The 27723-nt window shown below is 45.3% G+C and overlaps 1 protein-coding gene across 14 annotated transcripts in view; it reads left to right on the top strand.

Moving 5' to 3' along the window:
* Positions 1–5748: 5748 nt before the first annotated feature.
* The window catches only part of PHF20 (PHD finger protein 20), a 74760-nt gene continuing 52785 nt past the window's right edge, over positions 5749–27723 (top strand). For 7 of the 14 annotated variants that reach the window (XM_074843244.1, XM_074843242.1, XM_074843240.1 and 4 more), the window contains exons 1-8: positions 5749–5867; positions 8254–8300; positions 9697–9741; positions 12669–12723; positions 14345–14473; positions 20040–20154; positions 26881–27052; positions 27267–27351. In XM_074843244.1, the coding sequence (XP_074699345.1) occupies positions 20072–20154; positions 26881–27052; positions 27267–27351 (340 nt within the window). In that variant the 5' untranslated portion in view covers positions 5749–5867; positions 8254–8300; positions 9697–9741; ... (1 more) ...; positions 14345–14473; positions 20040–20071. Of the gene's footprint in view, positions 5868–8253; positions 8301–9696; positions 9742–12668; positions 12724–14344; positions 14474–17067; positions 17078–17139; positions 17318–18783; positions 18851–20039; positions 20155–26880; positions 27053–27266; positions 27352–27723 lie in introns of those variants that run through there. The other 7 variants (XM_074843231.1, XM_074843232.1, XM_074843234.1 and 4 more) reach the window with 7 other exon arrangements.

Here is a 27723-nt window from a genome sequence, read left to right as displayed (position 1 = left end):
AGGGGCAATAACAAACGAGAGCAGAAAGAAGACCAATAACCTCCTGCAGCCCTTTCCCAGGTGGCTGGCTGCAGCCTGCTAAGTGTTCCCCAAGGCTTTGCTGTGAAATGAGCTGATTTTGGCCAAATCCAAAAAGCCCCCAAACCCCAAAGTGAGACTTGGGCTCACTACTGCAGTCACCTTGGCCTGATACCCAGATTGCTTAAAAAGTCAAGGTCATAACGAGCTTGTGGTTTGTTCTCTGCTTCACCAGCAGCGCGGTAAGACCCTGTGCCAGCGGGCTGCTTGGGACACAGCTCACTCGTCTTTGGCTTCTTGTAGAGAGGAGGCACCTGCAGCTTGTCCGAGACCTGCCACTGGTCGTGGAAGTGTAACGTGTCCCGATGGGGCCAGCGCCCTTGTGGTGCTGGGTGCTTTTGCTGGTGCTGTTGAATTTCTGGCCAGTTTAAGTCTCCTTTTCACAGAGCCTGGCGTGAGGTTTTTGCTGTCTGCAATCGTGTCCTGGGAATCTGCGAACAAAAATGGTAAAAGCAATTCTCCCAGATACAGATTGCAGCTGATAGACACCATGCCCTCAGGTCTGCTGTCCACGTTCCACCCCAGCTCCTGAAGAGGTTGGGCAGCTCTTGGGGGATCACTGGTGGGTTTTGGACTTCTCTGTTAGTTCAGCTTGAGATGGAGGAAGGTAGGGCTCAGCTTTGGCAACTGCCTGGTGTTTTATAGGATGTGGCAACCATGAGGCCACCCGTCCTGCTCATCTGCCACCCCCCGGTAGAGAAGCTTCCTGCAGTCTCCCCTCTCCTTGCAATTGTGAGGGGTCTCCCTCTTCCTGGCCCACCAGATACTCTATTCTCCTTCAAACCAGAGGTGCCCAAAGGTTGTACAACATCCCCAGAAATCCAGAGCAGTGGGAGGCCAGTTTTTAGCCTAAACCTCACGTCGAGCTTTGCACTGAATCAGCCTTGTGGAAAGAGGGAGACCAGAGGAAGAGGCGAGCCTGCGGCAGGAGGCCTGCAGCACTGGAGGGAGGCAGAGGTGGGAGGGTCCCTGTCCTGATGCTGCCCAAGTGCAGGTTTGATGTGGGTGCAGCAAAGTGCTGGCAGATTTGGCAGAACTGTCTCGTGGAGATGGCACTGAGCTGGGGCTCTGCAGAGCAGGGCTCAGGCTCGGGCACACCCATAGACTGTCAGTGGTACAACCACCAGCAGTAAGATGGTGAAAGCTGATTTAGCTGCTGAGCATTGCTGGCTTTTAGAGCCCCTGTTGTCCTATAGCATTTGTCAACCACGGTTAATGGTGGAGAGAACTGGGTGTGGGTGCAGGCAGCTGGGGAACCATCTCAGGCATCAAGAGGGGACGGGGAAAAGCTGAGGCCTTCAGAGTGCGGTGGACCACATATGAACCCTGCCGGGGTTGAGTGCTTCCAGGTGGCCACGCATGAAAATTTTTGGGACACACTGAGTCACTCATCAGCTGGACTTTTCCTGTTGAAGCACCAGCTGGGGGCACCAGCTGAAGACTCTGCTCAGCCTGCGAAGGTTTGAACCTGCATCTCCCAGGGGCTCCTCCTGGTCCGGCCTCCACCTGGAGCTTCCTCCATCTCACCATCAAAGCCACCCCGCTTTGTCTGAAGTGTTTAGTGTTTACTGGGACTGTAAAGGGAGCTCAGGACTGAGGACTTGATGACTGTGTGACCTCGGCTGTCAGGGATCGTCAGGGATGGCAGGGTTCAGGCCCCAAATCCGTGAAGGTATTCAGAAGCCCAAGACCAAGGCTGGTCTTAGAAGCTATTACTTCTCCCAAAGGAGAACCTAGTGGCTTATCTCAGCTTGTCTCCACTTGCAGCCCCATTTCCTCCATCCCGTCTGTGCCAGGTCTGGTGCTTCATTCAGATCACAAGCAACAGGGGACACCAGGTGGGTCATGGTGGAGGATGGAGGGGGAACAGGGCCATCTCTTTTGAGGGCAGTGAGCTATTGGATTGCTTCAGCTGTGAGGTACAGCTTCCCCTGAAGTGACCTGGCCTTGGTGCCTGCCGGGGAAGACAAAGGTGCTGCAGTTGCAAACGGTACCCAAATAGTGGGCTGGGGTGCCCCTGCGGTGTGAGCCACCTCCCCACTCGCAGGGCAGGATAACCATTCAGAAGAGCATGGGACAGCCAGGCCCTATAGCCCGAGGGCCACGGAAGGGCCTATAGAGCAGGGTCTCTATCGCCTGCAGGCAGACAGCTCTGAAGAGGATGAGAAGATGAAATGGGCTACAGCCTCCCCCATACTCCCAGTTGAATCAGTCCGGGTACCCTGATGCAGAAGTGCCCGCTTGTTTGCACATCCCTCCCACGCCACTCCACGATGGGGCTGTGCCTGCCCTGGCCAAGGGCGCAGGCTGAGGGTGGACATCCATCCCCGGAGATCTGCAGCCTGTTCCCAGCCTCTCTGGATGCTCCGGCCAACAAAGAAAGGGTGAGAGACTGTCCTGAGGTAGAAATTGCCCAGATGTGGACTGCTGTTGTGATGGAGGCACACTGGCTTGCTGAGTCCCTCATCTCCCATCCTTATGTGCACCTTGGGACCAGCCTGGAAGTCAGCCAGACCTGGGGGGACCTCCAGCAAAGCTCTGACAAGGTACAAGCAGGGTGAGGCATGGTGGGGAGAGCGGGACACAGAAGCTCATCCCTGGACTGCTGCACACACTTGGGTGTGGAGGGCAGGGACTATGTCCAGACGAGTCTGTAAACCCCCCTGAGCCATACTGGCCCCCACCTAATGCCCACCAGGGCCGATGACCTGCACCACACGGCATCTCCGGCAGCAGAGCCGGCAGCTGCTGCGGTGGCGTGGGCTGCAGTGACCCCGCGTGGGCTGTGCAGGGGCAGCCGGGGGCTCCTCGCCGCTGGCTGGCAGAGGCCCTTGTGCAGGTGAAGAGAAACCCCCGCGGGCACAGAGCCACCCCTCGCCAACTGCCACGTCGGCCACCTGGGTGGCCAGTCAGGGAGGAGGGGAGAGTCTCCTACAGGGGATTGCTCCAGCCAAGTGCAGCGCCTGGCCTCGCAGACTGCGCGCTAGAGCTGGTTTGGCCTCCTTTTATAGTCAATGCAAGAGGCATTTTCCGAGCGCAGTTCCTCTGGTGCCAGAGTAGAGGCAGAAGGCTGGCCGGGTGCATTGCCCTTGCCACGTGCCTGATTCTCCCGTTGAGATGCGGGGAGGCCAGCCAGCAAGCTCGGCCCTCCAGCAGGCAAGGGAAGTGCCTGCAGCGTGCCGGCCTGCGCTCAAGGCCAGCTCTTCGACAGCACAGCTGCAGAGCTGCCCTTGAAGGGAAAGAGCTGGGGGACGCTGCACTGGGAGCTTCCTCCCTCTTCTTCGGGATTGTCACCTAATCACGGGCTCCTGCCCCTGGGTCTCTGCCTGAGCCAGGTCAGCCATTCCTGTGCTGGTCTGGACTCTGCCCCCAACCCAAGGACTGACAACCTCAGCCCTGCCTCAGCGCTGTGGACTTGCACGCTCATCTGGTCACTCAGTCACTGGACCTGTTTTGCTCCCATTTACCGCTGGCCTGCACCGTGCTGGGTAAGGCAGTGCCTGCCTGTCCCGCTGCCAGCTCAGCTCTGGCTCGTCTGTCCCAGCACAACATCCCACTCCTGCCACCCCCCAACAACGAGCCATGTGGGGTTCATGACACTGCTCATGCTTTGCAGGTGAGACCACAAACTGCTTTCCAGAGAGGGCAGACAGACCCTTCCCAGGCTGCAAAGCTTAATTTGTTCACATTTATTGGTTTCCTTGATGTGTGGGGAAACACTGGATCCCAACTGATCCAGCTGAGCCGAGCAGAAACTCTTGGAGGGGCCGGGATCTGTCTGAGCCATGGCGGAGAACAGGCAGAGGCAGCACGGGAGAGCACCGCTCCCTGCGAAGGGCTGCCTGCCGCTCCGTGCCCCGCCAAAGCAGGCAGGTGTGCAAACCTCTGCGGGGCTCCAATAACGTGAACCAGGGGTGCTGACATCGGATACTGACCCGGAGTCCTGAACGGCACAGACATCCTGAACATCACAAATTGACATGGACACATCCCCGGACTGCCAAGTGCTCTCAGTGGGAACAGCAGCAAAAAGGATTATTTCCCACATCTCAAAACCGGTGGGATCTAGAAAGACCCATTTCTGTGGAGAAGGAAGTGGTTTCTGACATGGGTCTTCTCATGGCAGATGTGCTAAGATTCTGTGGGTTTTTTTAAATGATGAAAAAGCCTAAATGACATACAGTGCGCTCAAAATACACAAACACTATGCTGACATTTTGGTTCAAGAAAAAAAATCTATTTCCCTCAGAACTTTGGAGGGGTTTTTTTAGCTGCTTTCTATTTTAATTCTTTCTCCATTTTTTTCTCTTGCTTCTAGAAACCTGCAACATTAAAACCCCATGTGAGATTTCCAGGTCAAAAAATAAATCCAAACTGATAACTACATTTTCTGCCACATTTTTTTCCTGTTACGGTATTTTTAGCAAGCCACTCTGCTTCCACAAATTCCCAGCACACAGCTCACAGCCTCTGTCAGAGAAGCATTAACATGCACATTGCTGTAGAGCAATGGGGACCACTCTGCTTTAAACCATCCTTTGCGCTCTCTGGGTCCTGTGCTGCTCGTGGCACTGGGCTGAGTCTCACGTCGTGGGAGCAGCCAGATTTGTGCAGTGACAGCAGTTCCTGTGGCTGTTTGGGAGGAGGAAGACAGGAGGAGAGAAAAGCACTTGGACTCAGGGATGTGCTGTGCCCTCCTCTGGAGCCTGGTTGCACCTGCAGCCCTAGTCCTGCTTCTGCAGACACCTTGGTCACAGCAGTTACTCTTTTTATCCCAAAACCTGTCAGGCAACAACCATCCACTTGTCTGTGGCCTTTAAGCATAAAATGATGGATTATCCCAGGAAAACCATCTGAACCAGAAGTTTATTCACCCACAGTGACAAACACTGTAATATTTGACATAAGAACTTCAGCCTGCAAAGATTTTTACTCTTCTGTGTCAGTCTGGTTTTGGTTTTAACCTATAGCATAGAACTATTTTTTGTAGTAAACATTATTTCTCCCTGTCCAATTCTCAATTCCGTATTCACAGAACACCCAGTTCTCTGGCTGTACCGGGGGTGACCAGCCAGCTGAAGGATGTGAACCCCTCTCCAGTGGCACTGGTAAGGCCTCACCTGGGGTGCTCTGTGCAAGTCTGGGCTCCCCAGGAGAAGGGACATCAGAGGGGACAAAGTCCAGCAGACGGCTGCTGAGATGGTCCGAGGGCTGTGTGCGGGGGGACACCCCGGCCTGGCCACCCAGGTTCACGGAGGTCCCGAAGTGTCACCCTGCTTGGTTTTGGCCTGTACTTCCCGCTGCCGCCCTGGATCGCCTCACGCTCCTGCCCTCAGAGCGCTCCAGGCGGGTTTTTTGCAGACCTGTGGCCCAGCTCTGGGCAGCAGGACCCTTCCGGCCCCGGGGCTGCTCTCCCCGAGAGCTGCACTGCGGCACCGCGGTGCCGGTGGGGCCCGGCGGGAGAAGCTGCAGCCGCGGGAGGGGCGCGGGCCCTTCCCTGCGAGGCCGCAGGGGCCGGGCGGGCTGCGCGGGGCGCGGCGACCGCTCCAGGGGGTGCCGGGAGCGCCCCGCCCGCTACGGTGGGCCCCGCCCCCCCCGCGCGCCCGGCCGACAGGGGGCGGGGCTACACGGCCCCGCCCCTTCGCCGCGCCCCCGCCCCCTCCCTGGTGGCGCCGCATCGAGGCGGCCATTTTGTGTCGCTGCGCGGTCGGTGGCGCTGGGCTCGGCGCGGAGCGGGGCCCGCGGCGGTTCGGCTCCGTTCTAACCCTTTTTCCCGTACAGATCCCTCGGTAAGAGCGCGGCGGCGCCCGGGTGGGCCGGGCTGCCTGCCCTGCCCCGCGCTGCTGGCCCGAGGCGAGGGGAGGGAGGCCGGGCGCGGCGGGGCTGGCACGCGTCCCCGCGCACAAAGGGCCGGGCCGGGCCGGGCCGGGCCGGGCGGCGCCTCCTGCGCTGCGGGCCCGGGGCGCCGAGTGGGGGCCGCTCCCGCCTCGCCGCGGCCTGGCGCGCTGAGGCCGGGGGCCCCAGGCCGCGGGCCGGCGCTCGCTCGCCCGCTCCCTCCCTCCCTCCGGCCGCGCCTCCGCCCGTGCCCGGCGGCCCGCGGAGCTGCGCGGCCGGCGCGGGCAGGTGAGTATGTGCGGGCCGAGCGCAGGCGCCGAGGGCTCGGCCGGCGGGGGCGGCCGAGTGACCTTGCGGCGGCGCCGGGGCCGGAGCCTGAGGCGGGGCCGTGGCCGGAGCGCGGGGGCTCTGCCAGCGGCGGCCGGGGCTGGGCGGGCGGCCGGGAGCGGCTCCTGGCGGGCCCCGAGCTGCGGGGGAGCGGCGGTGCCGGCGGGAGGTGCGGGCGCGGCGGCGCGGTGTCGCCCTGTCGGCGCGGGAGGAGGCGGCTTGGGGCCGGTGCCGGCGGGGCTCGTCCCGGGGAGGCTCGGCGGGGCCCGGCGGCTGCTCCTTGCCCGGCCCCCGGGGGACGAAGCGGGGAGGAACCTCGCGTGGGGCAGGTACCTGCCCGGCATGGTGTTCCTCACGGCCGGGGTTGGTTTCCGTGGGCAGTACCGTCAGCTGGAAGCTTCTGGCCTTTTTGTGTCCCGGGCAGTCTTGACCCCATCTCCATCCTGCTGCATTTTGTCCCTTTGACGTGTCTTTATGGAACAGAAATAACGGTGGATCCTTACACCAACCTGAAAGCTGCTGTGTGTCACACCTGTTTAACGCACAGAATTGGGAGGCACCATATTCTTTTTCCTGACAGGCCTAGGTTCAAATATGGCTTATTGCCACCAAAATGGGTTACTGTACTCGTTGGCTTGGCATGGATGTGCACACTAGCCATAGCAGGGCTTGGTTAATTGGAGCAGGTTGTCAGTACAGTTTTGAGAAACAGTGAAAATCTTTGTGGTACCAGAGGTGTTTCTGTGATCCCAGACTCTTGTTTCTAGCCTAAATGCTTGAAAGTAGATCAGGAGGGATATTTGAATGTTGAGTCCAAGCTGAATAAAATAACTGTCTTCTTTCTGGGTGCAGAATTTGGTGTTGTATGCAGTAAGAAAATAAAACCAAATGTTAAAAATGATACTAATGACTTCAAGTAACCTTTTGTAGGTGTCTGTATAGAAGCTTGTAACTGAGCATCTCTATAGCAAATGCTTTTGACCTGGGTTCATGTAACTTTCTACAATTTCACATGACCAGTTTCCAAAAAAAGCCAAGTCAGAAGACCTGCAATGAAGATCACTCATAGTGTAATTCTTCATTTAATTTTTGTGTGACTTTTTTAATAGTTCTGGAGTTGAAGGTGGCTTAGATGAATACTCAACTGACCGAAGTCAGTTTGTGGAAGAGTTCAGTTTGCGTTCTTGCTGACAAGTTCGTTGTTGTCTCCTGAATGGAAATAAAATGTTTACTTGAGCAGTCTGAGAGTAAAATCTGCTTGCCTGTAATCCAGAGTAATTAATTAAGGTCACGTTGGGAATGAGGCTGGAATAGTAATTGCTCATAACAGTGCTGCCTTGACTGAAATGCAGGAAGCATGTCATTAATTCTTACCTTTAATTGGACAAGTTCTCTGAAGCGCTTTCTTTTGCTCTTGCTAAGGTTATCTTGCTGGATAACCTAGGCAATGATATTGACCTAAATTATCCCCTTTGGTCAGGAGAGGAAGGTGCAATTCCTAATTTAATTGTAGGGGATGACAAATTCTCCATAACTGCCTATTTTATTTTAACTGCGTCTCTAGAAGCTAGGTATTGTCTGTAGCTGTAATTTGTCAGACCTTGACAGGAGCTGACACTGCTGCTGTAGGAAAGCTGTCCTGCCACTTGTCTCCTCTTTTCTGCCCATATGGCACTGTCCTGTGCAGATGTGAGCACTTGTGCAACAGTGCTGTGAGCTGAGCTAAAGAATGTACACGGAGGGGGGGGGAGGATTTACTGTTCAGCCCTACAAGTGGTTGTCATCAGTATTTAAACTGCATTCTTGATGGTTGCTTAATGGCGTGGGTGCAGTGGTTTTTCTTAAAATTTAAGAAGAAAGAAAAGTTGCGTATACTTTGGATTTAATGGTGCATCATACTGAGAAGTCTTGTGAAGTGCTTGTTCATTCAACAGTTAAACAAGTTACTCATTTCTCTTTTGCTTCAATTTATTCTGTATCATTTTCATACTTCTGTTTCTTGCTTACCTACAGGTTTATTTTGACTACTTGTGCTTCCTGTAGGAAAAGACTTTTTTCAGGTAAGAAATAATGACTTGGAGCTCTTGGTTTATCTTTGCTGTCAAAATGCCAATAGCTACATGGACTATATATTTCAAAAAGCCTTTTGGAACTGGTGGCTTTTCAGTTTTTCTGTGGATAGAAGCACCAGACTTAAGTCCATGTATGTGGATGTTTAATGTGTCTGTGCTGACTGACTGCAGATGTGTGTGGCAGAAAATAATGCATGTTGGAATATAATTGCTTCTTTTTGAGGCTTGTTAGTTTGTTGACATGCTTTTGTGTGGTTTTGCTGGACTTGAGAACTTTCAGCTGGCCTTGTTTCAGTATAGCCAGCTGCAGTCTGCCTTATTTTTTTAAGAGCTCCGTTTCAGGTAGGTTCCTGAAATTGCTTAAAAATATATAACTGTCTCCATCTGTGTCTTTAGCTAGATAGCCTGTATTAAAAGAAAGAGGGGAAGCACTACTGCTTAGTGTGGGGTAGGGTATATTTTCAGTGTGAAGTTGGCACCTGATTTTGTTGCTGATGTTAAAATACTAGTCTCAAAATGGGCTGCTTCTTCTGCTGCTTATACTCATCACTTTTTTCCCAAGGAAATTGAGAATATCGTCTTGTTCGGGAAACTATCCTGAAGACCTCTAGTGCTCCAGATATAGACCTGAGCATCCTTAGCCTGTGCATCAGTGACACAAAGACAGTGTCATTGATAGGGTTTGATGTTAGGGTTTTTAGTTAGTCTTAAAAGTGAGGGCTTAAAGCCTAAAGGCTTCTGTTAGCTTAGCAGAGGTTGCAAGTATACCACTTACTGCTTCTTCAGTATAATGCAAGTTGCTAACTGCTTTTTTGTTGTGTGATCTCCTGTTTTTATATTAGCCCTTTGCCTAGATTGCAGCTCTGTCTTCCCAGTATTGCTGTCATCAGTCTTGCAAAAAGATGTGCTGATACTTCTTTGTTTGTCTTTGTTTTTCCTGCTCTCCTTTCATCTCTGAGCTGGAGGACAGGTCTACAAGCAGCAGTGCACCCCTTTCCTTCCTTCTTGTAATAACATGGGGGAGTCACATCTTTCTTGCAGTGTGGCACATGCACAGATGATTTGTCTGCTTAATGCCTTATCTTAAATGAAGACGTAGTTTTTCATCAAAGCTCATGGCAGTGTAACTTGCAAGATTTACCTTTATTTGACTGTCATGAAAATACTCTCCTCTTTATCAGCAAGTAGGGTAGATTTGGTCCTGTCCAGTCAGGAAGGAGTTGAATTGTGAAACTGAGAATGTGATGTCTAAGTGTCAGAACACTGCTGACTGGCTGGAAACCGTGCCCTGTGGGAAAATCATTTTAGTGAACAATACTGCAGGTGCTATAAATTATCTGTGGAAAATGTTTCTCAATTTTTGTTTTTACGGACGTTTTTACAGGTAGACTTCTAAAAGTCAGAAGTTCAAGTCCAGTTACTGCTGCAGGTACTGTTACCAGATCACTTTGTGTTTTCCTACTGGCTCCTTCTATTTTTGGTCATAATATTTTTCTCTGATAGCTAAAATATGTGTTGATGCTCACTGGTAAGAAAAACCTTAGGCTCAACAATCTGCTGTAAGTGTACAGTGTGCTGCTGGAACACCCAGAGCAACCTCAAAGCCGGGGGCAGGGTGTATGGTCAAAACTGAGCAATTAATTGGTCAGCTTAATGACCAACACATAGCCTTAAGTATTAAATTTCTATCTCAGATGTGGTCTTTGCTAGAATACCAAGGTATTGCTTTCAGCAGGAATGTAGGTGTTAATATTTCAGATCCACTTAATACTTCAGTGTTGTACTGACTTTAAAACATTGGCGTCAAGTGCAAAATGGCGTTAAGACTCTGCAATCTAGGTGATGTAGCCAAGCAGGCAATGTGTAGGCAAGTGGAAGTCATGTTCTTGGACCTTACCCATTTCTTAAAGGTATGTTGTTTTAAGAAGAAACATGTTGTCTTTGCAAAATCATGAAATTGTCATGAGTTTTTGAGCCCACGTGTTGTCCCTTTCCTCACCTGTTGTGCAAGGCCACTCTCTGACAGTTAATACCTTGTCCAGGGTGGTTTAGTATGTTCAACCGTAGGCTGCTGGAAGACCATCCTAAACCAAATGTTTAAATATAGTCCCGCTGTCAGTAAGTTTGTCGAAGGAGTTCTGTGGGATTTGGGGGATTTTTGCTTCTGGGGAAGTATAGAATGGCAATGAGAATCAGTCCACTTTTTTCCTTTTCCCTGTTTTGTTTTTATTTGACAAAGGCACCGTGAACCCATAGGTACCCACTGGGCAGGTTTTTGAGGACCGTTTCACTCGGTGCATTCAGCATTGTGAAGTGGTTTCATACAGCTTCAATTCAGGTAGAAAAACAGGAGAGATTGCATTGGGGTGCCCAATCTGCGGGCTAAATTAGGCTTCTCGGAACAATTCCAATGGCTGTAGCTTGTTTCTGCTACTCCTCCTGCAGTCTGGAGAAGCCTTGCATGTGTTGACATGAATTGGATTTGTGGATGAAGAAACTGTTCTCAAGAAACTCCTTTGGTTTATTTCTCGTATGACCAAAATGTATCCCTCTGTCATGTGATGAATGTTTATCCAACTGAGGATGTCTTTGTGGACAGGAGAGGACTGTGTTTGGTCATTTTGGCTCATGTTTGTTCACATGGCTAGACATACATGGGTTGATGTGGTGAATGCTTGTGATTTGGAGACTGTGCTTTCATAAGAAACAATGCAGCTTGCTTGAGCTGTCTGCAGGTCTTTTTAGTTGTTAAACATTTGAATTCTTATTATCCTTGAAAGAATTCTTGCTGAGATATTCATTTGCACCTTAAAATATCCTTCATGCTACATTTATTATTTCTTAACTAAGAAGATCTAAAACCTTAGAAATGTTTAGAGTCTTAAGTTGCTAGAAGCTTTTACAATGGAAGAAGTGTTTCTTACAAGTTCTTTCTCTGATTTGTTAGGCTGCTGCTTTTGTGGTAGTTAGAATTATTTCTAAATGCAGGAAGGGTTTTTTCTGTCTCTGGATATTTTTAAATATTCCAAAAGCACCAGTCTTAATCATGATACATCTTGAAAAGCCATGCTTGTTAAATAAGAGTATATCTGTAATTTGAGCTTGCTGAAGGCTTGTATCTGACCTAGGCTTTTGGTTGGTTTTTTAAAATAACCTGTACTGGAAGATGACTTACTAAATTTTGTTAACCACCATGGTATTGCAGCAGAAATCCACCAGTATGAGTAGGAATTGTATATTAGTTGCATCAGAACTGATGACTTCAGTTGTGTGAATCTCAGTCTGCTGTAATTGTTTTGCAAAAGAATTTTGATGTACTTCCAAATCTAGAACACTCAGGCATTTTGACCCTTTGACTCAGGTTTGGCAGTTTTGTTTATGGGTTGCTTTTTGTGCTTGATATTTCAGAAATGAAGCCTTCTCTTTTTTAGCTACTGTCTTCAGAGTTAAAGACTGTTTGGGTGATAGGAGTATAATTGATGCGGTGATATGTGTGGGGGTTTCTCACTAGTAGTTCTCATTAAACTCCTGGGAGGAAAGGAGGGTGTTAGATTTGGGGCAGATTGGTTGCATTTAAGTATCTTCAGATAAATTTGCTTCAAAGTCTTATCTGCCAGATAGCGGTTAGATAGAAAAGTGGGGAGAGCAGTTAAGAATTTCTGCAGCTTGGAATAACTGAGAAAGGGAAAGCAAAAAAAAAAAAAAAAAAGGAAAATGAGATAAAGGGGGGTGGGGACACTCAACAGTAGGAACTTTTTTCCTATTTAGCAATCCATTGGAAGAGATGGTGAACTCATGATAATCTGTGCTGGATCTTCAGCCTGTCATTTCACCTAAAATCATACATTCTTAATGTACAAGATAAAATTGACTGTAGGCTGTAATTTCCTGTAAGTGCAACTTGGTCCATATGGTGGATTTAACATGTCAGTGATACATTCTTTAAATGTCTGCAGGCAGTACCTTGAATTTGGAGTTACTTGCATATACAAGGTTTGATAGTTACACTGTCCACTTGTCTAGTTAATGGGTTTGTTCTGAAATACCTGGTACACCAAAGTAGGAGTAATGATAAAGTTACTAGTGGCTTCTGTTTGGCAAAGGATAAATAAACTATGGAGAAATTTGATGTAGATATGCAGAGGGAGTGTCAGCGTGTCTGTCAGGATCTCTAAGTTTCTCTCTATTTAGTAGCCTGCTGACCCTCTGTATGGAAATATTCTCAGATTAAATTGATGTTCTAGAGGTGCTGTTGTATGATCTGGATATTGTTGGCTGTAGAGGAAATATGTTTTTGAACCCTAAACTACTTTTAGTCTCAGAATTCACATGACTTATGTTTTTCCTTTCCTATAGTTATACAGCAGTGTTTGGAATGTTTGCAGCCATATAAGCAACGAGTTTCTTCTTGGTGAGTATAAGTACGGATCCTTGGTTTTGTTAATTGTAGCTTTTTTTAAGCTTTTGAAGTTTTGCTTTAAAACTTGGGGTTTTCTTAATTCTTACAGAAGCACTGTGTATAATATTTCTCTAAATTAAATCCTTATATTCTTAAAGACTGTACATTTTCAGTTGAAGGAAAAAATGGCAGTTTCATTGAAGTAGATTTTTTTGAATGTTATTTAGGAAAAACCTGCTTTATTTCATGTGGCTTAAATCCTTTTCCCAAATCTTTTTGCTTGTTCAGTGTCATAAGAGTGTCTTTCACCTTTAGTGTGTCTCAGGAAAAAAAGAGGGGAAACCAGAACAGGTAAATGAGAGATGATCAAATGATTGTAAAGAATTCTTTTCAGTAATGAGTATTTATTTCTTTAATTGCACTTGGTAATTCAAATAGGGTTTATTATAGAAAAAATTTTTTCTGTTCTGTTGAACTGCCCATGTTTATAACTACTGCTCCCATGTTGGTCTGTCCCAGTCTCACCACCAACTTGAATTGACAACACTGTTACATGGGATGAGGATGAAAATGACATTCTCTTGTGTCCTGTAATCTTAGGGAGAGTGTGAGGATCTTGATCTGGGGAGAGTAACTTACGTTTACTGACACCTTTACACTTTTGTCACTGGGTACTTTGAGTAGGTCTTGGTTTCCACCTGAAGAGGAGAGCAAATACAGATTTTTACTGGTGTCAGTTTTGTTAGTCTACTTGTATTAACTAGAGGAAAAATGGGAGTCTGAAATAAAATACGGAGTCTTATGCTTTGAGGGGATGTTTCAGTGTTGAGGAATTAGCTGTACAGTATCCTTGTGGAAATCATAAGTATCAGTTCAGGATCCAATTTCAGTGTTGTGGTGCTCAATCAGTTGGCCTGTGTAGTTGTTGATTGAATCTGGGAAACTTTTGAAGGAAGAAGTCAGTGCTGCTTAAGATCTAGTTGAGGATCCTACATGCAAATAAGAACTGCATGTAGTCCAGTGTCTTGTTTGAAATGTGTCTTTTGGCTAGCAAAAGGTATGTGATGCAGTATTCCTTGGAATTGTTGCAGTGTCTAATGGTCTTCATGTCCAGTTCAAATCTTTCCTGTTTCTGCTCCTGTTGCATTAAAAAAACTAGACTGAAGATCTGAGTCATTGTGTTTTGAAATACCAGTGCTAAGGACATCTTCTGAAACTTACGGTTATGTTCTAAAACTTACTCATCTTGCTATGAAGTGGTATGTATAAACAAAACATAGGGCAGGAGTGTAGGGATCCTGAGATAAATAGCTAGTACACAACCATTTCTGGGTTAATACTTTAATAGGTGTGGGGTTTTATTTCATTTACTTTATATGTAGGGTAAAATACAGTGAGACATACTTCATGGTAGCAATGCTGCTGAGGCAGAATTTTTTTTCTGCAGGCAGTAAAAGTCTGTTGTAATCAGCTGCCCAAGTCAGCACCAAAACAATTTTTAAAAGTGGTGTTTAAATGTTTGTGATAGTTGTACTTAGTCCTCATAAGATGCCATTAGGATTGTATAATATAAATGGTGTCTGTAAATACTGTTTTGCAGTCTGATACAGCCATTACCTTTTCTCATCTGCAGGTGTGTGGTTTCAGCACAGCATGGCTGTGGTCATCCACTTGCAAGGTCTTCTGATTGTGGTGGGGACCATGGACTTCTCTGGATTGACCATTCCTGATGGGGGCGTGCATATTGTAGGGGGTGAGCTGGGTGAGGCTTTCATTGTTTTACCACTGATGAAGGTGCAAGGCTTGGTATCATGTATGCAGATGGTATCAGTAAAAGGTCAAAGCTAACTACTGCAGAGCAGTAAAAACCTTATGTGCAAAATGTGCTTGGACTTCAAAATGGGCACATAGATACACTTAGCAGTTTTGGAACGCTGTGGTGCTGGGGTGAATGGCAGAGTGAGCTTAGGCTTTGTGGAATCAACTATAAACCTGTTTTGGCATAGAAACTGTTTATACTGCTATACACAGAGGAAACAAAACAAGTTTGTGTCTTGTTGCTTGTATAGGAACTGCAAGTCAAATCTTGGGGCTGCCTTCAGTGTCCCAGTTCAGTTACACCTGTGCTGCATGTCCACTGAACACAGGACAGTCTCTTGCTAGTTGCTTTTACTCCCTGGTTTTGCCAGTGCTTTTTATTAACTCCCCACCTGTCCCACCCTGTAGTCCTGCTGAATCACCAGTGATGTGGAATGACTCGTAGGAATCGGACGGCAAGCCTACCATCCAGAATAAAACCAGAATAAAACAGTACTTTACATTGAAAATTTGTATTTATGCAAACTGTCAGTTTGCTGTGCTCCTTTATCAAGGCAGAGATCTATGGTTTTTCATCGAGTTTCTCTTTTTTTCTCTATTGTGCTCTGATGGGGGTGGGGAATCCCTGGGTTTGTGACAGATACACTGAATGAAGGAGATAAGAGGTTGAATTGTGGGAGTGAATTGCCTTTCTTCTGAGCTGCTTACGAAGTACTGAATTGAGACAGCACTAAGTTTGGTAGTGTGACTGATTTAAAGGCAGAGGTTTTGATGTGATAGTACTTAAGGAATGGTTTAATCATACTTACTAGTGGTTTGGAAAAGTGTTTGCAAAGGTAGGTAAGGCTTTGAAAAAGGCTGCAGTGATTCTGCAGTTTCCAGAGAGAAAACAATAGAGGCTGTTATTAGTGAAAGAGAAAGTTTTCCATAACTGCTTGGTTTTGATCTGTATGGTAATATGAAAGATTTCTGCAGTTTGCAGAGGAACCTCTTCTGTTGGAACTTAGTGATGTTCCAGGTTTGGGGCTCAGAACTGACAGAGCTTAAAACTGAAGAGAATAAGAATGGCTACATGTGCGAGTATACAGGACCTGCACTGTTAGCAGAGCAGAAAAATCATGATCCCTGAAGTGATCAGTATTAATGTAAGTGTATTTTTCTCTGCATTGCCCTGATACAAAGTGCCTTCCTGACTGGTACCTGTAAGTATTTGATTAGTTGAGTAGTCTTTAAAAGCTAAGTTACTTCATGGTGACTTCTCAGGGGAAGAAGAGGCTCTCCCATTTAAACAGCAGAAATGTGTACTTTCAGTGATGTAGATTTAGAAATACTTTCTGTTGGAAGTAGTGATGTCTAAATCCTGCAGTATGTGTTCCTGAAACATGTCTAATCCTCATAGTAAAACAAGAAGTTTTGGACAAAAGCCTTACAGCTTTGGGGGTAGGCCTAGTAACTACTCCTTGTTTTAAACGTGGTCTTGTGCGCTTGAGAAAAATGGATTCTCAGAGTTACCAAAGTGAAAAGCCTGCTTGTGTCTTGGTTTAGTTACCAAGTTAGTACAAATTCATTTTCTGCTGAAGAAAATTTTAGGAGATGTGTTCTGGTGAAGTGTTCTTATTTCCAATTCGTAGCTCTGACTGTGTCTGGCTAGTCTGGAGTTGTTTGTTAACAGTCTTGTTTTGATGTAGTTCAAGGTTTTTAAGTAATCCTTGCAGGAAAGGACAGATGCTGAAACATAAAATCTCAAAGCAGAGGCAAGCCCCTGTGCTCAGTGTTTTCTGAGAAACTAAGTTCTCCATGTGGTCAAGGTCATGCTGGTGAAGTGTTGATGGGCTTTAGTGTTGCCTGTTGGCCTTGTTTGTGGAGTTTGTGATGGCTTCCAGTGAAGGTCGTATGGTATGGTTTCAGTCTTGCTCTAAGGCTCTGTTTCAGCTAAGATCCTCTACTGAGTAATTTATCTCATGTAACCTTCTACCAAGTATGTATCTGCTTGAGGAAGTTGATTCTGGAATTAGCTGCAAATGTAAAAGACAGCCTGCTTTGTGAGGCATGCTGAGCGTAGGGACTGCTGGATCAAGTTCAATCCAGTCGCAGGGTGTAAGAGAGAACCAACTCAAAGCAGCCCAGGTTTCATAATCTGGAAGGGGAGAGGAAGGCAGGTGTTGAGGGAGGGGACAGTGGTATGAGATTTTTGCCCATACAGTTTCTCCTCTTTCAACTTTCTGAGCAGCTGCCTTCTAACAAGCTTGGCCGAGTTAGTGAAGTGCAGTGCGTGTCTGCTGGTGTCTAGCTGACTCTGGCTGTAAAGTGGACGGAGTTCAGATTTTTCACAGAATCCACAGTCTCTGTAAACATGGTTAAATGGCTCCTGTTGTTTTTTCAGGCTTCCCTTTAGTTGTGATACTCATAGTTTATTTTTTTTAATATTTGACTGAAACTACAGTAAGACCTTCCTCAACAAAATTGATCTTTATTTATAGAAGCCCTATTGCATGAGATACTGTTACTGAAGTCAGGAGATGTGTTGTTCCTCTTCAGCCTTGTGTAGGTGAGCCGAAATGACTCTCATTCTTCAGGATTGCAGCTGTTACTGAAGGAGACCACTGCACAGAGCTTCAGTAATGTACTTCCAGTACTTTTAGGAGTACGTTGTCTTTGCGTGTCCCTACTTAGTGAAAAGTGTCGTGGTTTGAGCCCAGAGGGTAACTGAGCACCATGCAGCCGCTTGCTCACTGCTTCCTCCTCAGGAATGGGAAGGAGAAAATAAAGCAAAGGCTCTGGAATTGAGGTAAGGACAGAGAGGGATGACTCACCCGTTATGGTCATGAGCAAAAGACAGACTGCTTAGGGGAAGAAAAAGAACATCAGTTTAATTCAAACACTAACAACAACAACATTTAACAGAGTAGGACAGTGCAAAGCATTACCACATCTTAAAAAAACGTTCCCCCAACCTCTCCCTTCTTCCTGGGCTCAGCTTTGCTCCCGATTTCTCTACCTCCTCACCCAGTAGCACAGGGGACAGAGAATGCGAGGGCAGGTTCAGTCCCGGTGCTCCTCCCTCCTCAGGGGGAGTGCTTATCACACTTCCCCTGCTCCAGCGTAGTGTCCCTCTCATGGGAGACAGAACTCCATGAACTTTCTCCAACGTGAGTCCTTCCTGTGGTCTGCAAACTCTTGCTGAGTTGCTCTGGTGTGGGTCCATCCCACATGTTGCAGTCCTCCCAGCGCCAAACGACAGCAGCAAGGCCATCTTCCCACAGAGTCCCGGCCTTCTTTGGGCGCAGCCGCCTGCTCTGGCATGGGGTCCTCCACGGGCTGCAAGTTGGCCTCTGCTCCACTGGTGACCTCCATGGGCCACAGGGGCACAGCCTGCCTCTCACCACGGGCTGCAGGGGAGTCTCTGCACTGGCAAACCTGCCCCCTTTCCTCCTCCTTTCTACTGACCTTGGTGTTCGAGTAGGTGTCCTTCTCGCAACTCCTCCTCCCAGGTTCCCCTTCCTAAATATGTTATTGCAGAGGTGCAGCCACCATTGATATTTGGTTTGGCCTTGGCCAGAGGCAGGTCTGACTTGGAGCTGGGGCAGGGAACCTTCAGGAAGCTTCTCACAGGGGGCCACTGCTGTAGCCCCTCCCCTGCTGCCAGAAACCCCTGCCACACACACAGACCCAACACAAAAAAGAGAAGTAAATTTACTAGGACATCTTGGAGCTGTAATTTCTCCTACAAGTGTTAGGCAAAATGTGTGTCTGTTCCATAGTTGGAGGCATGAAATTCTATTGCTAGTATGAGAAAGTAGTATTTTAATGATGTAAATCTGCAGAGAAAATAGTGGATGTTTGAGGTGTGGGTGGATAAACTGTTTAAAAAAGAAATGTAGCTTTGCACTTGCTGCTTGGATTTCCAGATTATTTTTTCTTTTAATTCTTACTGTTTATTTTTAATCAGAATGTAAAACCTCAACCATCCGAACTTTTCCTTAAATTTCTTCCCCTTCTCCTTTCCCTATTAAAAGTCATGGAGGTGGTAGGTAAATCGTCCCCTGCCCCAACCTCTGGCCATATTAGAAGACATTCCTGGACCAATTAAGATCCATGCTGGGTGAACTCAGTTTGTTATCAGAAACTCTAGAAAAGGAACTTGCAATATTTCTCAGTTCCTAGGTGGCTAAAATATTTTTTCTTTTGGTGTGAACCACTGTGTTGTGAATTGAGCTTACAGACAATAGCATTTTTTTTCCTGTATCATTGCAGGCTGCTTTAACAGTAGTGAAGATGTCTAAAAGCAGTGCTTTAGAGGAAGACAGCAGATCATCTTCTGGTAGAGAAGTTTCTTTGCAATGTGCTTATGATACTTGAGGTGGTGGGAGTGCCTCCATGGCCAGCCCTTTGCAAGTGGCCTGGTTTAAAAAGTGTGTTGATGGAGTAGCTTTTCCCTGCAGTAGAAGCTTTATGACTTCTCTAAAGATCTTTGATTTCTGAACTACACTTGAACTTAGAGTAGTTCTTCATAAAATAACATTAATACTTTGAGATGCAGCTCAGTTGATATCATTGCTGTTTATGCATTGTGTGAGCCAAAATGCTGCTGTTTATTTCTCTTGCCAGTGCATATCTCCTTATTCTTGTAGTGTAAGACTAGAAGGTTTTTTAATTTCACTTGCATCAGTTTTATAGATCTTGAATTGAATAAGATACAGCCTTACTTTAAGGAAGACAGTCTTGAATAAAAGTTACTCGTATCTTTTGATCTTGTGAGCTTGAAGACTCACAGGAGTGAATCATAATTTGAATCTTGTGGGAAATGGCTGACAAAAATTTGGGAAAAATAGCTCCTGATCAGGCTTTCCACGAAACGTACCTTTAGAGAAACTACTTTGGCAAGATTTCTAAAACCTTTGTATTATCTGTTGGAAACATGTCTTAATGAAGACTATTTTTATTTTTTGGTTAAAATGGTGAAGTGGGAACAAAGCAATGCAAATATGCAAAGCAGTATAGACAGTCTTCTAAAATTGGTTAAAGAAACGACATATTTCTAACATCTTTGAACTCTACTGCATTTGTAGTGATGAGGTGACATAGTGTTCTTGAGTGTTTCACATGGTAGCTATTGAAAGATTGTTATTGTGTTTGTTTTTGCTGACTTCCTGTTTACTGGATTCCTTGTTTCATCAAAACCGGGAGGGGGGAGAGAATATTATGAAACTTCTATCTCAGTTGTGAATAAATTGGGTTGCAGAGTTCTTAATTGACCTGGAACTTGGACCGATGGACAAAGGTTGAGCTTCAATCTTTCATGGTCCAGTAGCTACCATTTTGAACACATTTTTGGAATGATTCTGCACACTGTCACTTGAGAAGCCTTGTTTAAGAGATAATTGTCCCCATTACTTTCTGCAAACCAAAAATACAGAGGTCCCTTAACATTTAGCTTTTGGGGATTATGGTGCATAAGCTTATTTTGTGTATGTCTTGATTAGTGATTGATATTTAATTGCATTTTTCAGGGGAATAAAATCAGCAGTGTTGATATTACAAAATGACAAAACATCCTCCGAATAGAAGAGGGATCAACTTTGAGGTGGGAGCCCAGTTGGAAGCCCGTGACAGATTAAAAAACTGGTATTTTTTTAAAACCATTCATATTATCTTAACTCTAAGTCTTTAATATCTTAAACATTTTGTATTGGTACAATATTTAGTGTCCTGGTCATTGGTTTGTAGGAAAGAAGTTAATTTATAAATTTATATACCAGTGGTTGAAATGGGCGATAGATGCTGATGTGTTGTGCTGGCCCTTAAAAAGAAGTGTACTGGTGCTATCTGTGTCTGGGAAATAGGACTACTCCTAAATCTAGTGGCACTTCAGACTTTGGTACTCCTGAATTCACACTTTAAGTTCTGTGCTATACATAGATTGCAGAGCAGGAATTATGGAGGGATAAATCCTTTGCAGTACAGAATACCCAAGGTAGTTCCTCACTACTTCCTTTCTCACTGCTGTTGTGAATTCATAGGCTTTAAAGTCTGATTGAAATTGTTATGGCCTGTGCTCATTTGAGGGTGGTCAGCTTTAGCATTAAAGAACTGGGTGGAGAAACATATTCCACACCAAGAAGTTTGCTCTGGAGCCTGGCTTGCAGACTTCAGTTGTGAGGAAGAACACTATTCTTGACTATCCACTGCAGTAGGAAGGGGAAAAAGGGGCTAGAAGTTACTTGGGTTAACTTTGAGCCTTCTAACTCTGTTCATTTTAGGAAGTCAGCTCAAAAATTAGCATTTAATAATGCTCAGTGGATGAGTCGTACAACAAAAAGTCAAAGACTTCTTAAATACAGGAATTAATTTGGGTTTTTTAGCTCCTTAAGATATTTTTTTTCTCTCCTGAAATCAGCTATAGTTGACTTTTATCTAAGAGTCTATGTGGGTTAGACATGATTGTACCTTAGGCTCTGAAACCTGCCAGCAGGTTAAGTGTGCGGAAGTCAGTGTGGAAAACCATCTGGACGTCCCAGAAGGATGGAGCACTGCCTTAGACACAGGGGACTTGTACCAAAACATCTTGGTTGCATGCAGAGTATTTCTCTGCTTTTCAGGTACAAGGGGATTGGAATTGTGAAAATGAGTAAACATAGCTCTTTACGGAAAGAACATGAAGTACGAACGTTAAATCATACTTGCATGTTATGTTGGCTTTCCTGTGTAACCAAGAGTTGCATAGGTAGGGCTTTGATCTGCATCTGCATGCATCTTTTTTGTATTCTTGAGCTTTGTTTATACAACAAAAGTCATGCCTACATGTCTGTAATGTAGGCTTATTAAAGATGCAGTTCAGCATAGATCGAGTTTGAGCAAGGCATGACTTACTCTTCTGACACGTTTGGACAACAACAGTATCTCAAAGTATGGGTGCACATAGCTCTTACATGGGAAAACTTTGGGGGGTGGAATTCAACACCTGCTATACTTGCCACATATCTCTTGGCTTAAATTTGAATTTTGGATATGCTGCATGTCCAAATCCAAGCCATGTTGTTTGGTTTTTAAAAACACTTGTTCTTAAATGACCTGTCCTGTGCACAGTGTTTTGCAACTCTTTGATCTCACACCGTTGTTATTAACTCTCCAGTTCTGAAAGTTTTCTTTTGCTTACTAAGCTTTTGAAACCTGGTTCAGAAAGTCCATGTTACCTTGACTGGTGATCTGTGTTATTTCTGTTTTCAGCGTTTGAACCAAAATTTGTGAGAGCTGGGGGCTTATTTTCTCTTAGTAAGGCTTATACACCTCTGTGGGTGTGGATTTGTGGAGGACAGCCAACTTCTCTTTTCCCCTGCTACTTTCACCTGCTGCTGTGTGAACAGGACCACTCCATGGTGTGGTTACAGTGCAGTCCTTTTATGTGTATGTAAAACTTTCCATTTGCTGATACTTGCTTTTCCCAGTACTAGACCTTCAGAGGTCCAAGCTTTTCTTGTATGTACTTTTGTTGCTGTGTTGGCACTTAAACACAGGCAGAAGTCTCTTGTTTGATCAGAGGGCTGGCTTTGATTTCTGTGCTCAGTACAAAACACACCAGTCAATTCATGGGCCTGCATTGCTTCTCAAATGGCAGTAGTGCTTTGGAAGGTATTTAATCTCGGAGCCCCATTTACCTGCCTTTCATGGCAATGGCGTGTGCGCTGAAATGCTACTTCAGGACTTTCAGGCTGTTGGGATGTGATGCCAATCCTATTGAAGAGGAAAAAAAAATTCTGCCAGCAGAGTAGTCAGTGCAGAGTCTGCTTCTTGCCAAAGTACAAAGTGAGTTTTGCTTCTTTAGAGCTCTTACCGAAGGTTGCTTTGTTGTATCTGGACATGTATTGGAAGTGCACTTCAATTCCTGGTGCAGTTGTCTGTCACCTCCTAGACTCAAACTCCGGGGAGTACAGTGAGTACTTTTGGTGCTTGACTTAGTTCTTAGGGCTTGGTTGTGTGTCAGAGCTGTCATGAAAGGCTTGTGACAGTGTCTGTGGACCTCAGAGCAGTAAAGGGGGAGAGCTCTGGCCATCAGGCAGTGCCTCTGTGCATACTGAAAGGTCTCTTGCTACATGGTGCTGGAGTTGAGGGGATGGAGTGGGACTGCTCCAGTAGTGCAGTCCTAAATGGAGAGATCCCAGAGAGGCTAGCTGTAGTGACATAGATGCACACACTGTCCCAGCTGAATTGAGGTCTTGAAACTTTCTGTATTGGAGCTTTTAAACTGTGCAGTGCTGGCTAGCTGCAGACATCATCTCTTACTGGGAAGAGGTCATATGACTCTGCACTGGACGCCTGTAGTGGGCAAATGATGACACCTCTTGTCTCATTATTATAATGACACCTCTTCAAGTTCTTCCATCTGTTGTGTGAGTAAAATGGGTATGAAGAGACTTTTGATTCTGGTTGAGGCTCTTGAGTATTGAAAACAAGTATCGTTACAGTATTGTGCTACCCTGTTAAGGTTTAGATTGTCAGTTCCATGAGCTTAATTGCTCGTGCTGTCAGGACTTTGTCTCAGTACTGAAAAGATGAAACCTCATAGCGGTTGTCCTACATAGTACTGGTTCTCCTAGATGCTTCCTTTCAGCATTGCTTTGACTGCAGTACGTTTGTCCCTTCCTATCTCCAAGAGAGAGGGGGTTTACAGCAATTCCATTTTGGTATCTAGGAAAGGAGAAGGGACACAAACTAGTCCAGGACTGAGAAATAGGAACTCCTTCAGTCAGCACTCTGATTCTGAATTTCCATATATTTACCTCTTCCCAGAAGAGGATGGTTTTACACTTGTGTCTACAAGAAACCCATTTTCATATTGTTAGCTGTGCTCTGACTGCAGTAGTCTGAAGTTGCCAGTCATTGCTAACCCCTGTCTGAGAGTTTTGCTGTTTGAGCTTTTGACTGTTACTTGGGTTCATATCAAAACTAATGCCAGCAGTCTGGGCATCCTGGAGGTTTTCCCTTACTGTTTAGACAGTGTGTTGTGGCCTTGAAAGGCACGAGGTCATTATTCCTTTTGAATTGAGCTGGAAAACTTGTTTTGGCCTCCCAAGGTGTTGCAAGAAGTTGTGTCTGATTTCAGCTTGTTTTTCACAGTGTGTTAGATAAATCAGTACCAGTTGGGGATTTCTTACCCAGGATCAGTTAGCTGTCTTGAAAACCCATGGAGTCGGTTAAATGCTTCCTCTGTGGTTTGGGGGAGGATGTGTTGGATCATCCTTGAACACTGGTGTTTGTATTCTTTCTCAGGCCTTACCCAGGCTTCAGCTGTTGGACTTTCACTTTGTATATCCTCCCATAGTATTTTTTCTTGATAATCAAGTCTGAATTTCTTTTAAGTTACCTCTACCTTTTGGCATGTTCATAGGCTTTTTGGTGCATGTGTATGGATATGCTGTATTACTCCTCTTACGTATAGATCTGTGAGGACTTGTGCCTCCTGATGTGGCATGGTTGCTCAGTGCGTTGAAGGCTAGGGTACTGTCCTGGTTTCAGCTGGGATAGAGTTAATTTGCTTCCTAGTAGCTGGTATAGTGTTGCATTTTGAATTTAGTATGAGAATAGTCTTGATAACACACAGATGGTTTTAGTTGTTGCTAAGTAGTGTTTATACTAAGTCAAGGATTTTTCAGCTTCTCATGCATGTCCTGCCAGCAAGGAAGGGCATGAGAAGTTGGGAGGGGACACAGCCAGGACAGCTGACCCAAACTGGCCAAAGGGATATTCCATACAATATGACATTATGTCCAGTATATAAACTGGGGAGGGGGGGCTGGCCAGGAGGAGTGGATTGCTGCTCAGGGACTGGCTGAGCATTGGTCAGTGGGTGGTGGGCAGGTGCACTGTGTGTCATTTGTCTGTCTTGGGTTTTATTTCACTCTTTATTATTTTTCTTTTCATCATCATTATTATTTTATTTCAATTATTAAACTGTTCTTATCTCAACCCATGAGTTCTACTTTTGTTTTCCTTTTCAATTCTCCTCCCCATCCCACTGGGGGTGGGGAGAGGAGTGAGCGATTGGCTTTGTGACGCTTAGTTGCCAGTTGGGTTTAAACCACAACAGGTACAAATGTCGGAGGAAGGAAGCTTCCACTGTCAATGTGTGCTACTCTGAACTGTTGAGAACCTATGAACCTTTCTTCTTTGTTTTGAAATGGCCGGTGCTGTGTTTTGTATCTGAAAGGAAGGTGGTATCAGGGAGGGGGCTGTCAGAGTTTGTGGGTAGATGTAGCACAGCTTCCAGTAGGTTTATTGTTACAGTTAAGAGCACTGAATATATATTTGCTGATGTTGGTTGCTTCAGAAAGAGATTTGTTCAGATTTTGCATCATGTTATCCAGGAGCTGGCTGAGGGCTCCAGTTCACCCACACTGGCTCTCAACCAGGCAGAAATTTGGTCTCATTGTCAGGTATGTTTTTCTTGATGATAAATCAGCATCTCTCACCATCAGTGAGCCTTTAGAAGGTGAGGTGGGATAGGTGCAGATGCTACTGGTGCATGGTTCTGGGATGATGGTTCTGGTGGAGAAGGTTCCTGCTTTTACTGGGTATGAAACAGGGAACAGTCTTGCATCACTGAGTTGGCTCTTGTCCCTTGGGCTGGTCTCCCCAGTGGGAGAAAGTGGATTGAGTATGTGTACCAGAGGTGGTTATCTGCATGGACTGGATTTTTAGTTTAATGTTGAGTCAGTACTCTGTCATTCTGTCAGCTTTCTTCCTGATCAGTGAGAATCTGGACAAGCCCTAGGCCCATTGCAGTCCTGATGGCAGAAGTGTCCTTCTGGCTAGTCTCTTGTTGAGAGGACCTGGGAATTCCTACCCCTGTTTTTTCTGTGCTCTGTAGGGAACTGGATACTGATTTTTGTCATCACCTGTACTTAGGGATAGCCAGTTGCTGAGATACCAAAGAAGAAACTACGTTGAATAGAACTATGTTGTTACATGTGGAAAGGCTCTGTACCTAAACTTGAAATATGTTGACTGTCACACAAAGGAAGTTACTTCCTTCCTAGGAAGCTGGTAACCAGATGTCTCTGCCATAAGTATCTCCCGTTTGTCTTCCTCTCTTCCACAGCCTTTGCTGTGTGTGCTTTGAGAATGTGTTGGGATGAACTAGCTTGAGGCGTGTGGCATTGAGTGTTAGGTAAGGCCTTAGTCTGTGGTTGCAGTGTAAGTCTCTAGCATGGCCTATTTGTAGCTCTTTTTGAACAAGTCATAATTGGTTGTGTCTCAGATCTGCTGGAGAATTTCAGTTGTAGGTAGCTTTTCTTCTTTGTAGGATTGTAGAATGATGGTGTTGCATTTAACTCTTAATTCTGACATGTCTGGTATTTATTTTTAGCATTAGGCTTGATTCTTTCGAGATACCATTTCTTTCTACCACTTTTTTTATCTTTTAAATTGTGATTTATCAGGTAAAGAATACTTGTGGATTTGGGTTTTTTCTTCAGCCCTTTGTTCAGGAATTCAGTGGGGCCTTGCCTTTCTTCTACAAATAACTGAAAACACCAACAAGTGAAGATTTTTCTCCTGGTGCTATTATTGTGGAGAGAAAAACAATAGTTGGGATAGTGGAAAATGCTGTGATTCTGAAATACTTACTGAGGTTACAGATTACCAATGCAATTAAAGAAATGCATAGTTCATATGGTCTTCCTGATTAGAAACAACTGAATTTGACTCATCTCAGATTCTTGTCCTTCTAATATACTGAGAGATTTTTATTTGAAAGTCCCAGGACTTTGCAGATGAAATTTAACTTAGAGAATCTAAAACTTAAATTAGGTTTAGTGTGCCTGCTAGGCTTTTGCTGTTACACTGGGAAGATGATTCATGATGCCTGTTGATGGATATCTCGGAGAGAAGTGAGTGTATTGACCTCCAGGTGTTACTCTTGATGAGAGAGAGCTGAAGCTATTAGTTTTGTGAATATGTAACATTTCTAGGTGTAGGGAAGGTTTCCCTGACTTCTTGATCTCTAGTTATATTTTTTCTACCCCAGACTAAGAACTCCTTAGTTGTCTCCTGTTCTGCAGCCAGTGTTTGCCTTTGCTGTTCAGTTTTGGGATTCATCCTGTGCTGAGCTCTTAGTAATTCTGTAGCATCTTTATTGCTTGTACAACTGATACATCAAATAAGATTGCAGAAACTAAAGGTTGTTAGGTGTAGTTACTTGGCTCCCCATCACACTTGATCAAGCAGATCTTCAGATATTTTGCTTTTTATCATGCAGAAGGTTCCATTTGTGTAATGTTTTGTACTGTAGTTAAGCATCTGAGACAGCTTACCTTATTCTCAATTGAAATATTTTAATCTACCTTTTGACCCCAGGTATCCAGCTCACATTGAAGAAATCGATTATGAAGAAGGAAAAGTACTTATCCATTTCAAACGCTGGAACCATAGATATGATGAATGGTTTTGTTGGGACAGTCCTTATTTGCGTCCCTTAGAGAAAATACAGTTAAGAAAAGAAGGATTACATGAGGACGAAGGTTGTGCAGTAAGTAGAAAACAGAGGACATTTGAGTATGTAACAATTTAATGTGCAGTTGTATAAATTATGACCATTAAAATGCTTCGCTGTTGCTGTGTTGCTCGCTGTATAAGTTTTATGATTTATTTTAAATACGGGAAAACTAGTCATTTTGATGTTATAATGAAGTTTATGTTTCAGTAATTCTCAGATGAAAACACTTTTAACTACTGTCTTGTAGGGATTTCATATAAACGATCAGGTATTGGCTTGCTGGTCTGATTGTCGCTTCTATCCAGCCAAAGTTACTTCTGTTAACAAAGATGGTAAGGAGTCACTTTTGGTTTTGTCATGTTAGTAATGCATTTCTAACTGTTTTCTAACCTTTTTGCTTAGGCAGAGAGATGGTATGACAGACAGAAGACAACTGTGGAAAGTTTTATTTTCGATCATATGTTTTAGTCTGCCATCAACTTTAATCTAACCTCTTACCCTTTTCGTGAGATAAAAGAACTTTCTGCAGGGATATTCAGTCAGTAATTGCTTTAAGTATATGTTTGGGAAAAGTTGTTTCTTCTTAGGTTTATTGTCAAGAGATGCATGTAACCGCAATAAAACTAGTGTCAGAACTGCAAAAACCCTTTATAAATAGGAGGAAAAAAAAAAAGCACAGCCATGCTTCTGCTTTTTGTATATTG

This window comes from Strix aluco, chromosome 17, assembly GCF_031877795.1.
Source record: "Strix aluco isolate bStrAlu1 chromosome 17, bStrAlu1.hap1, whole genome shotgun sequence".
Classification (NCBI taxonomy): domain Eukaryota; kingdom Metazoa; phylum Chordata; class Aves; order Strigiformes; family Strigidae; genus Strix; species Strix aluco.
This window is presented reverse-complemented; position numbering and strand designations above follow the sequence as displayed.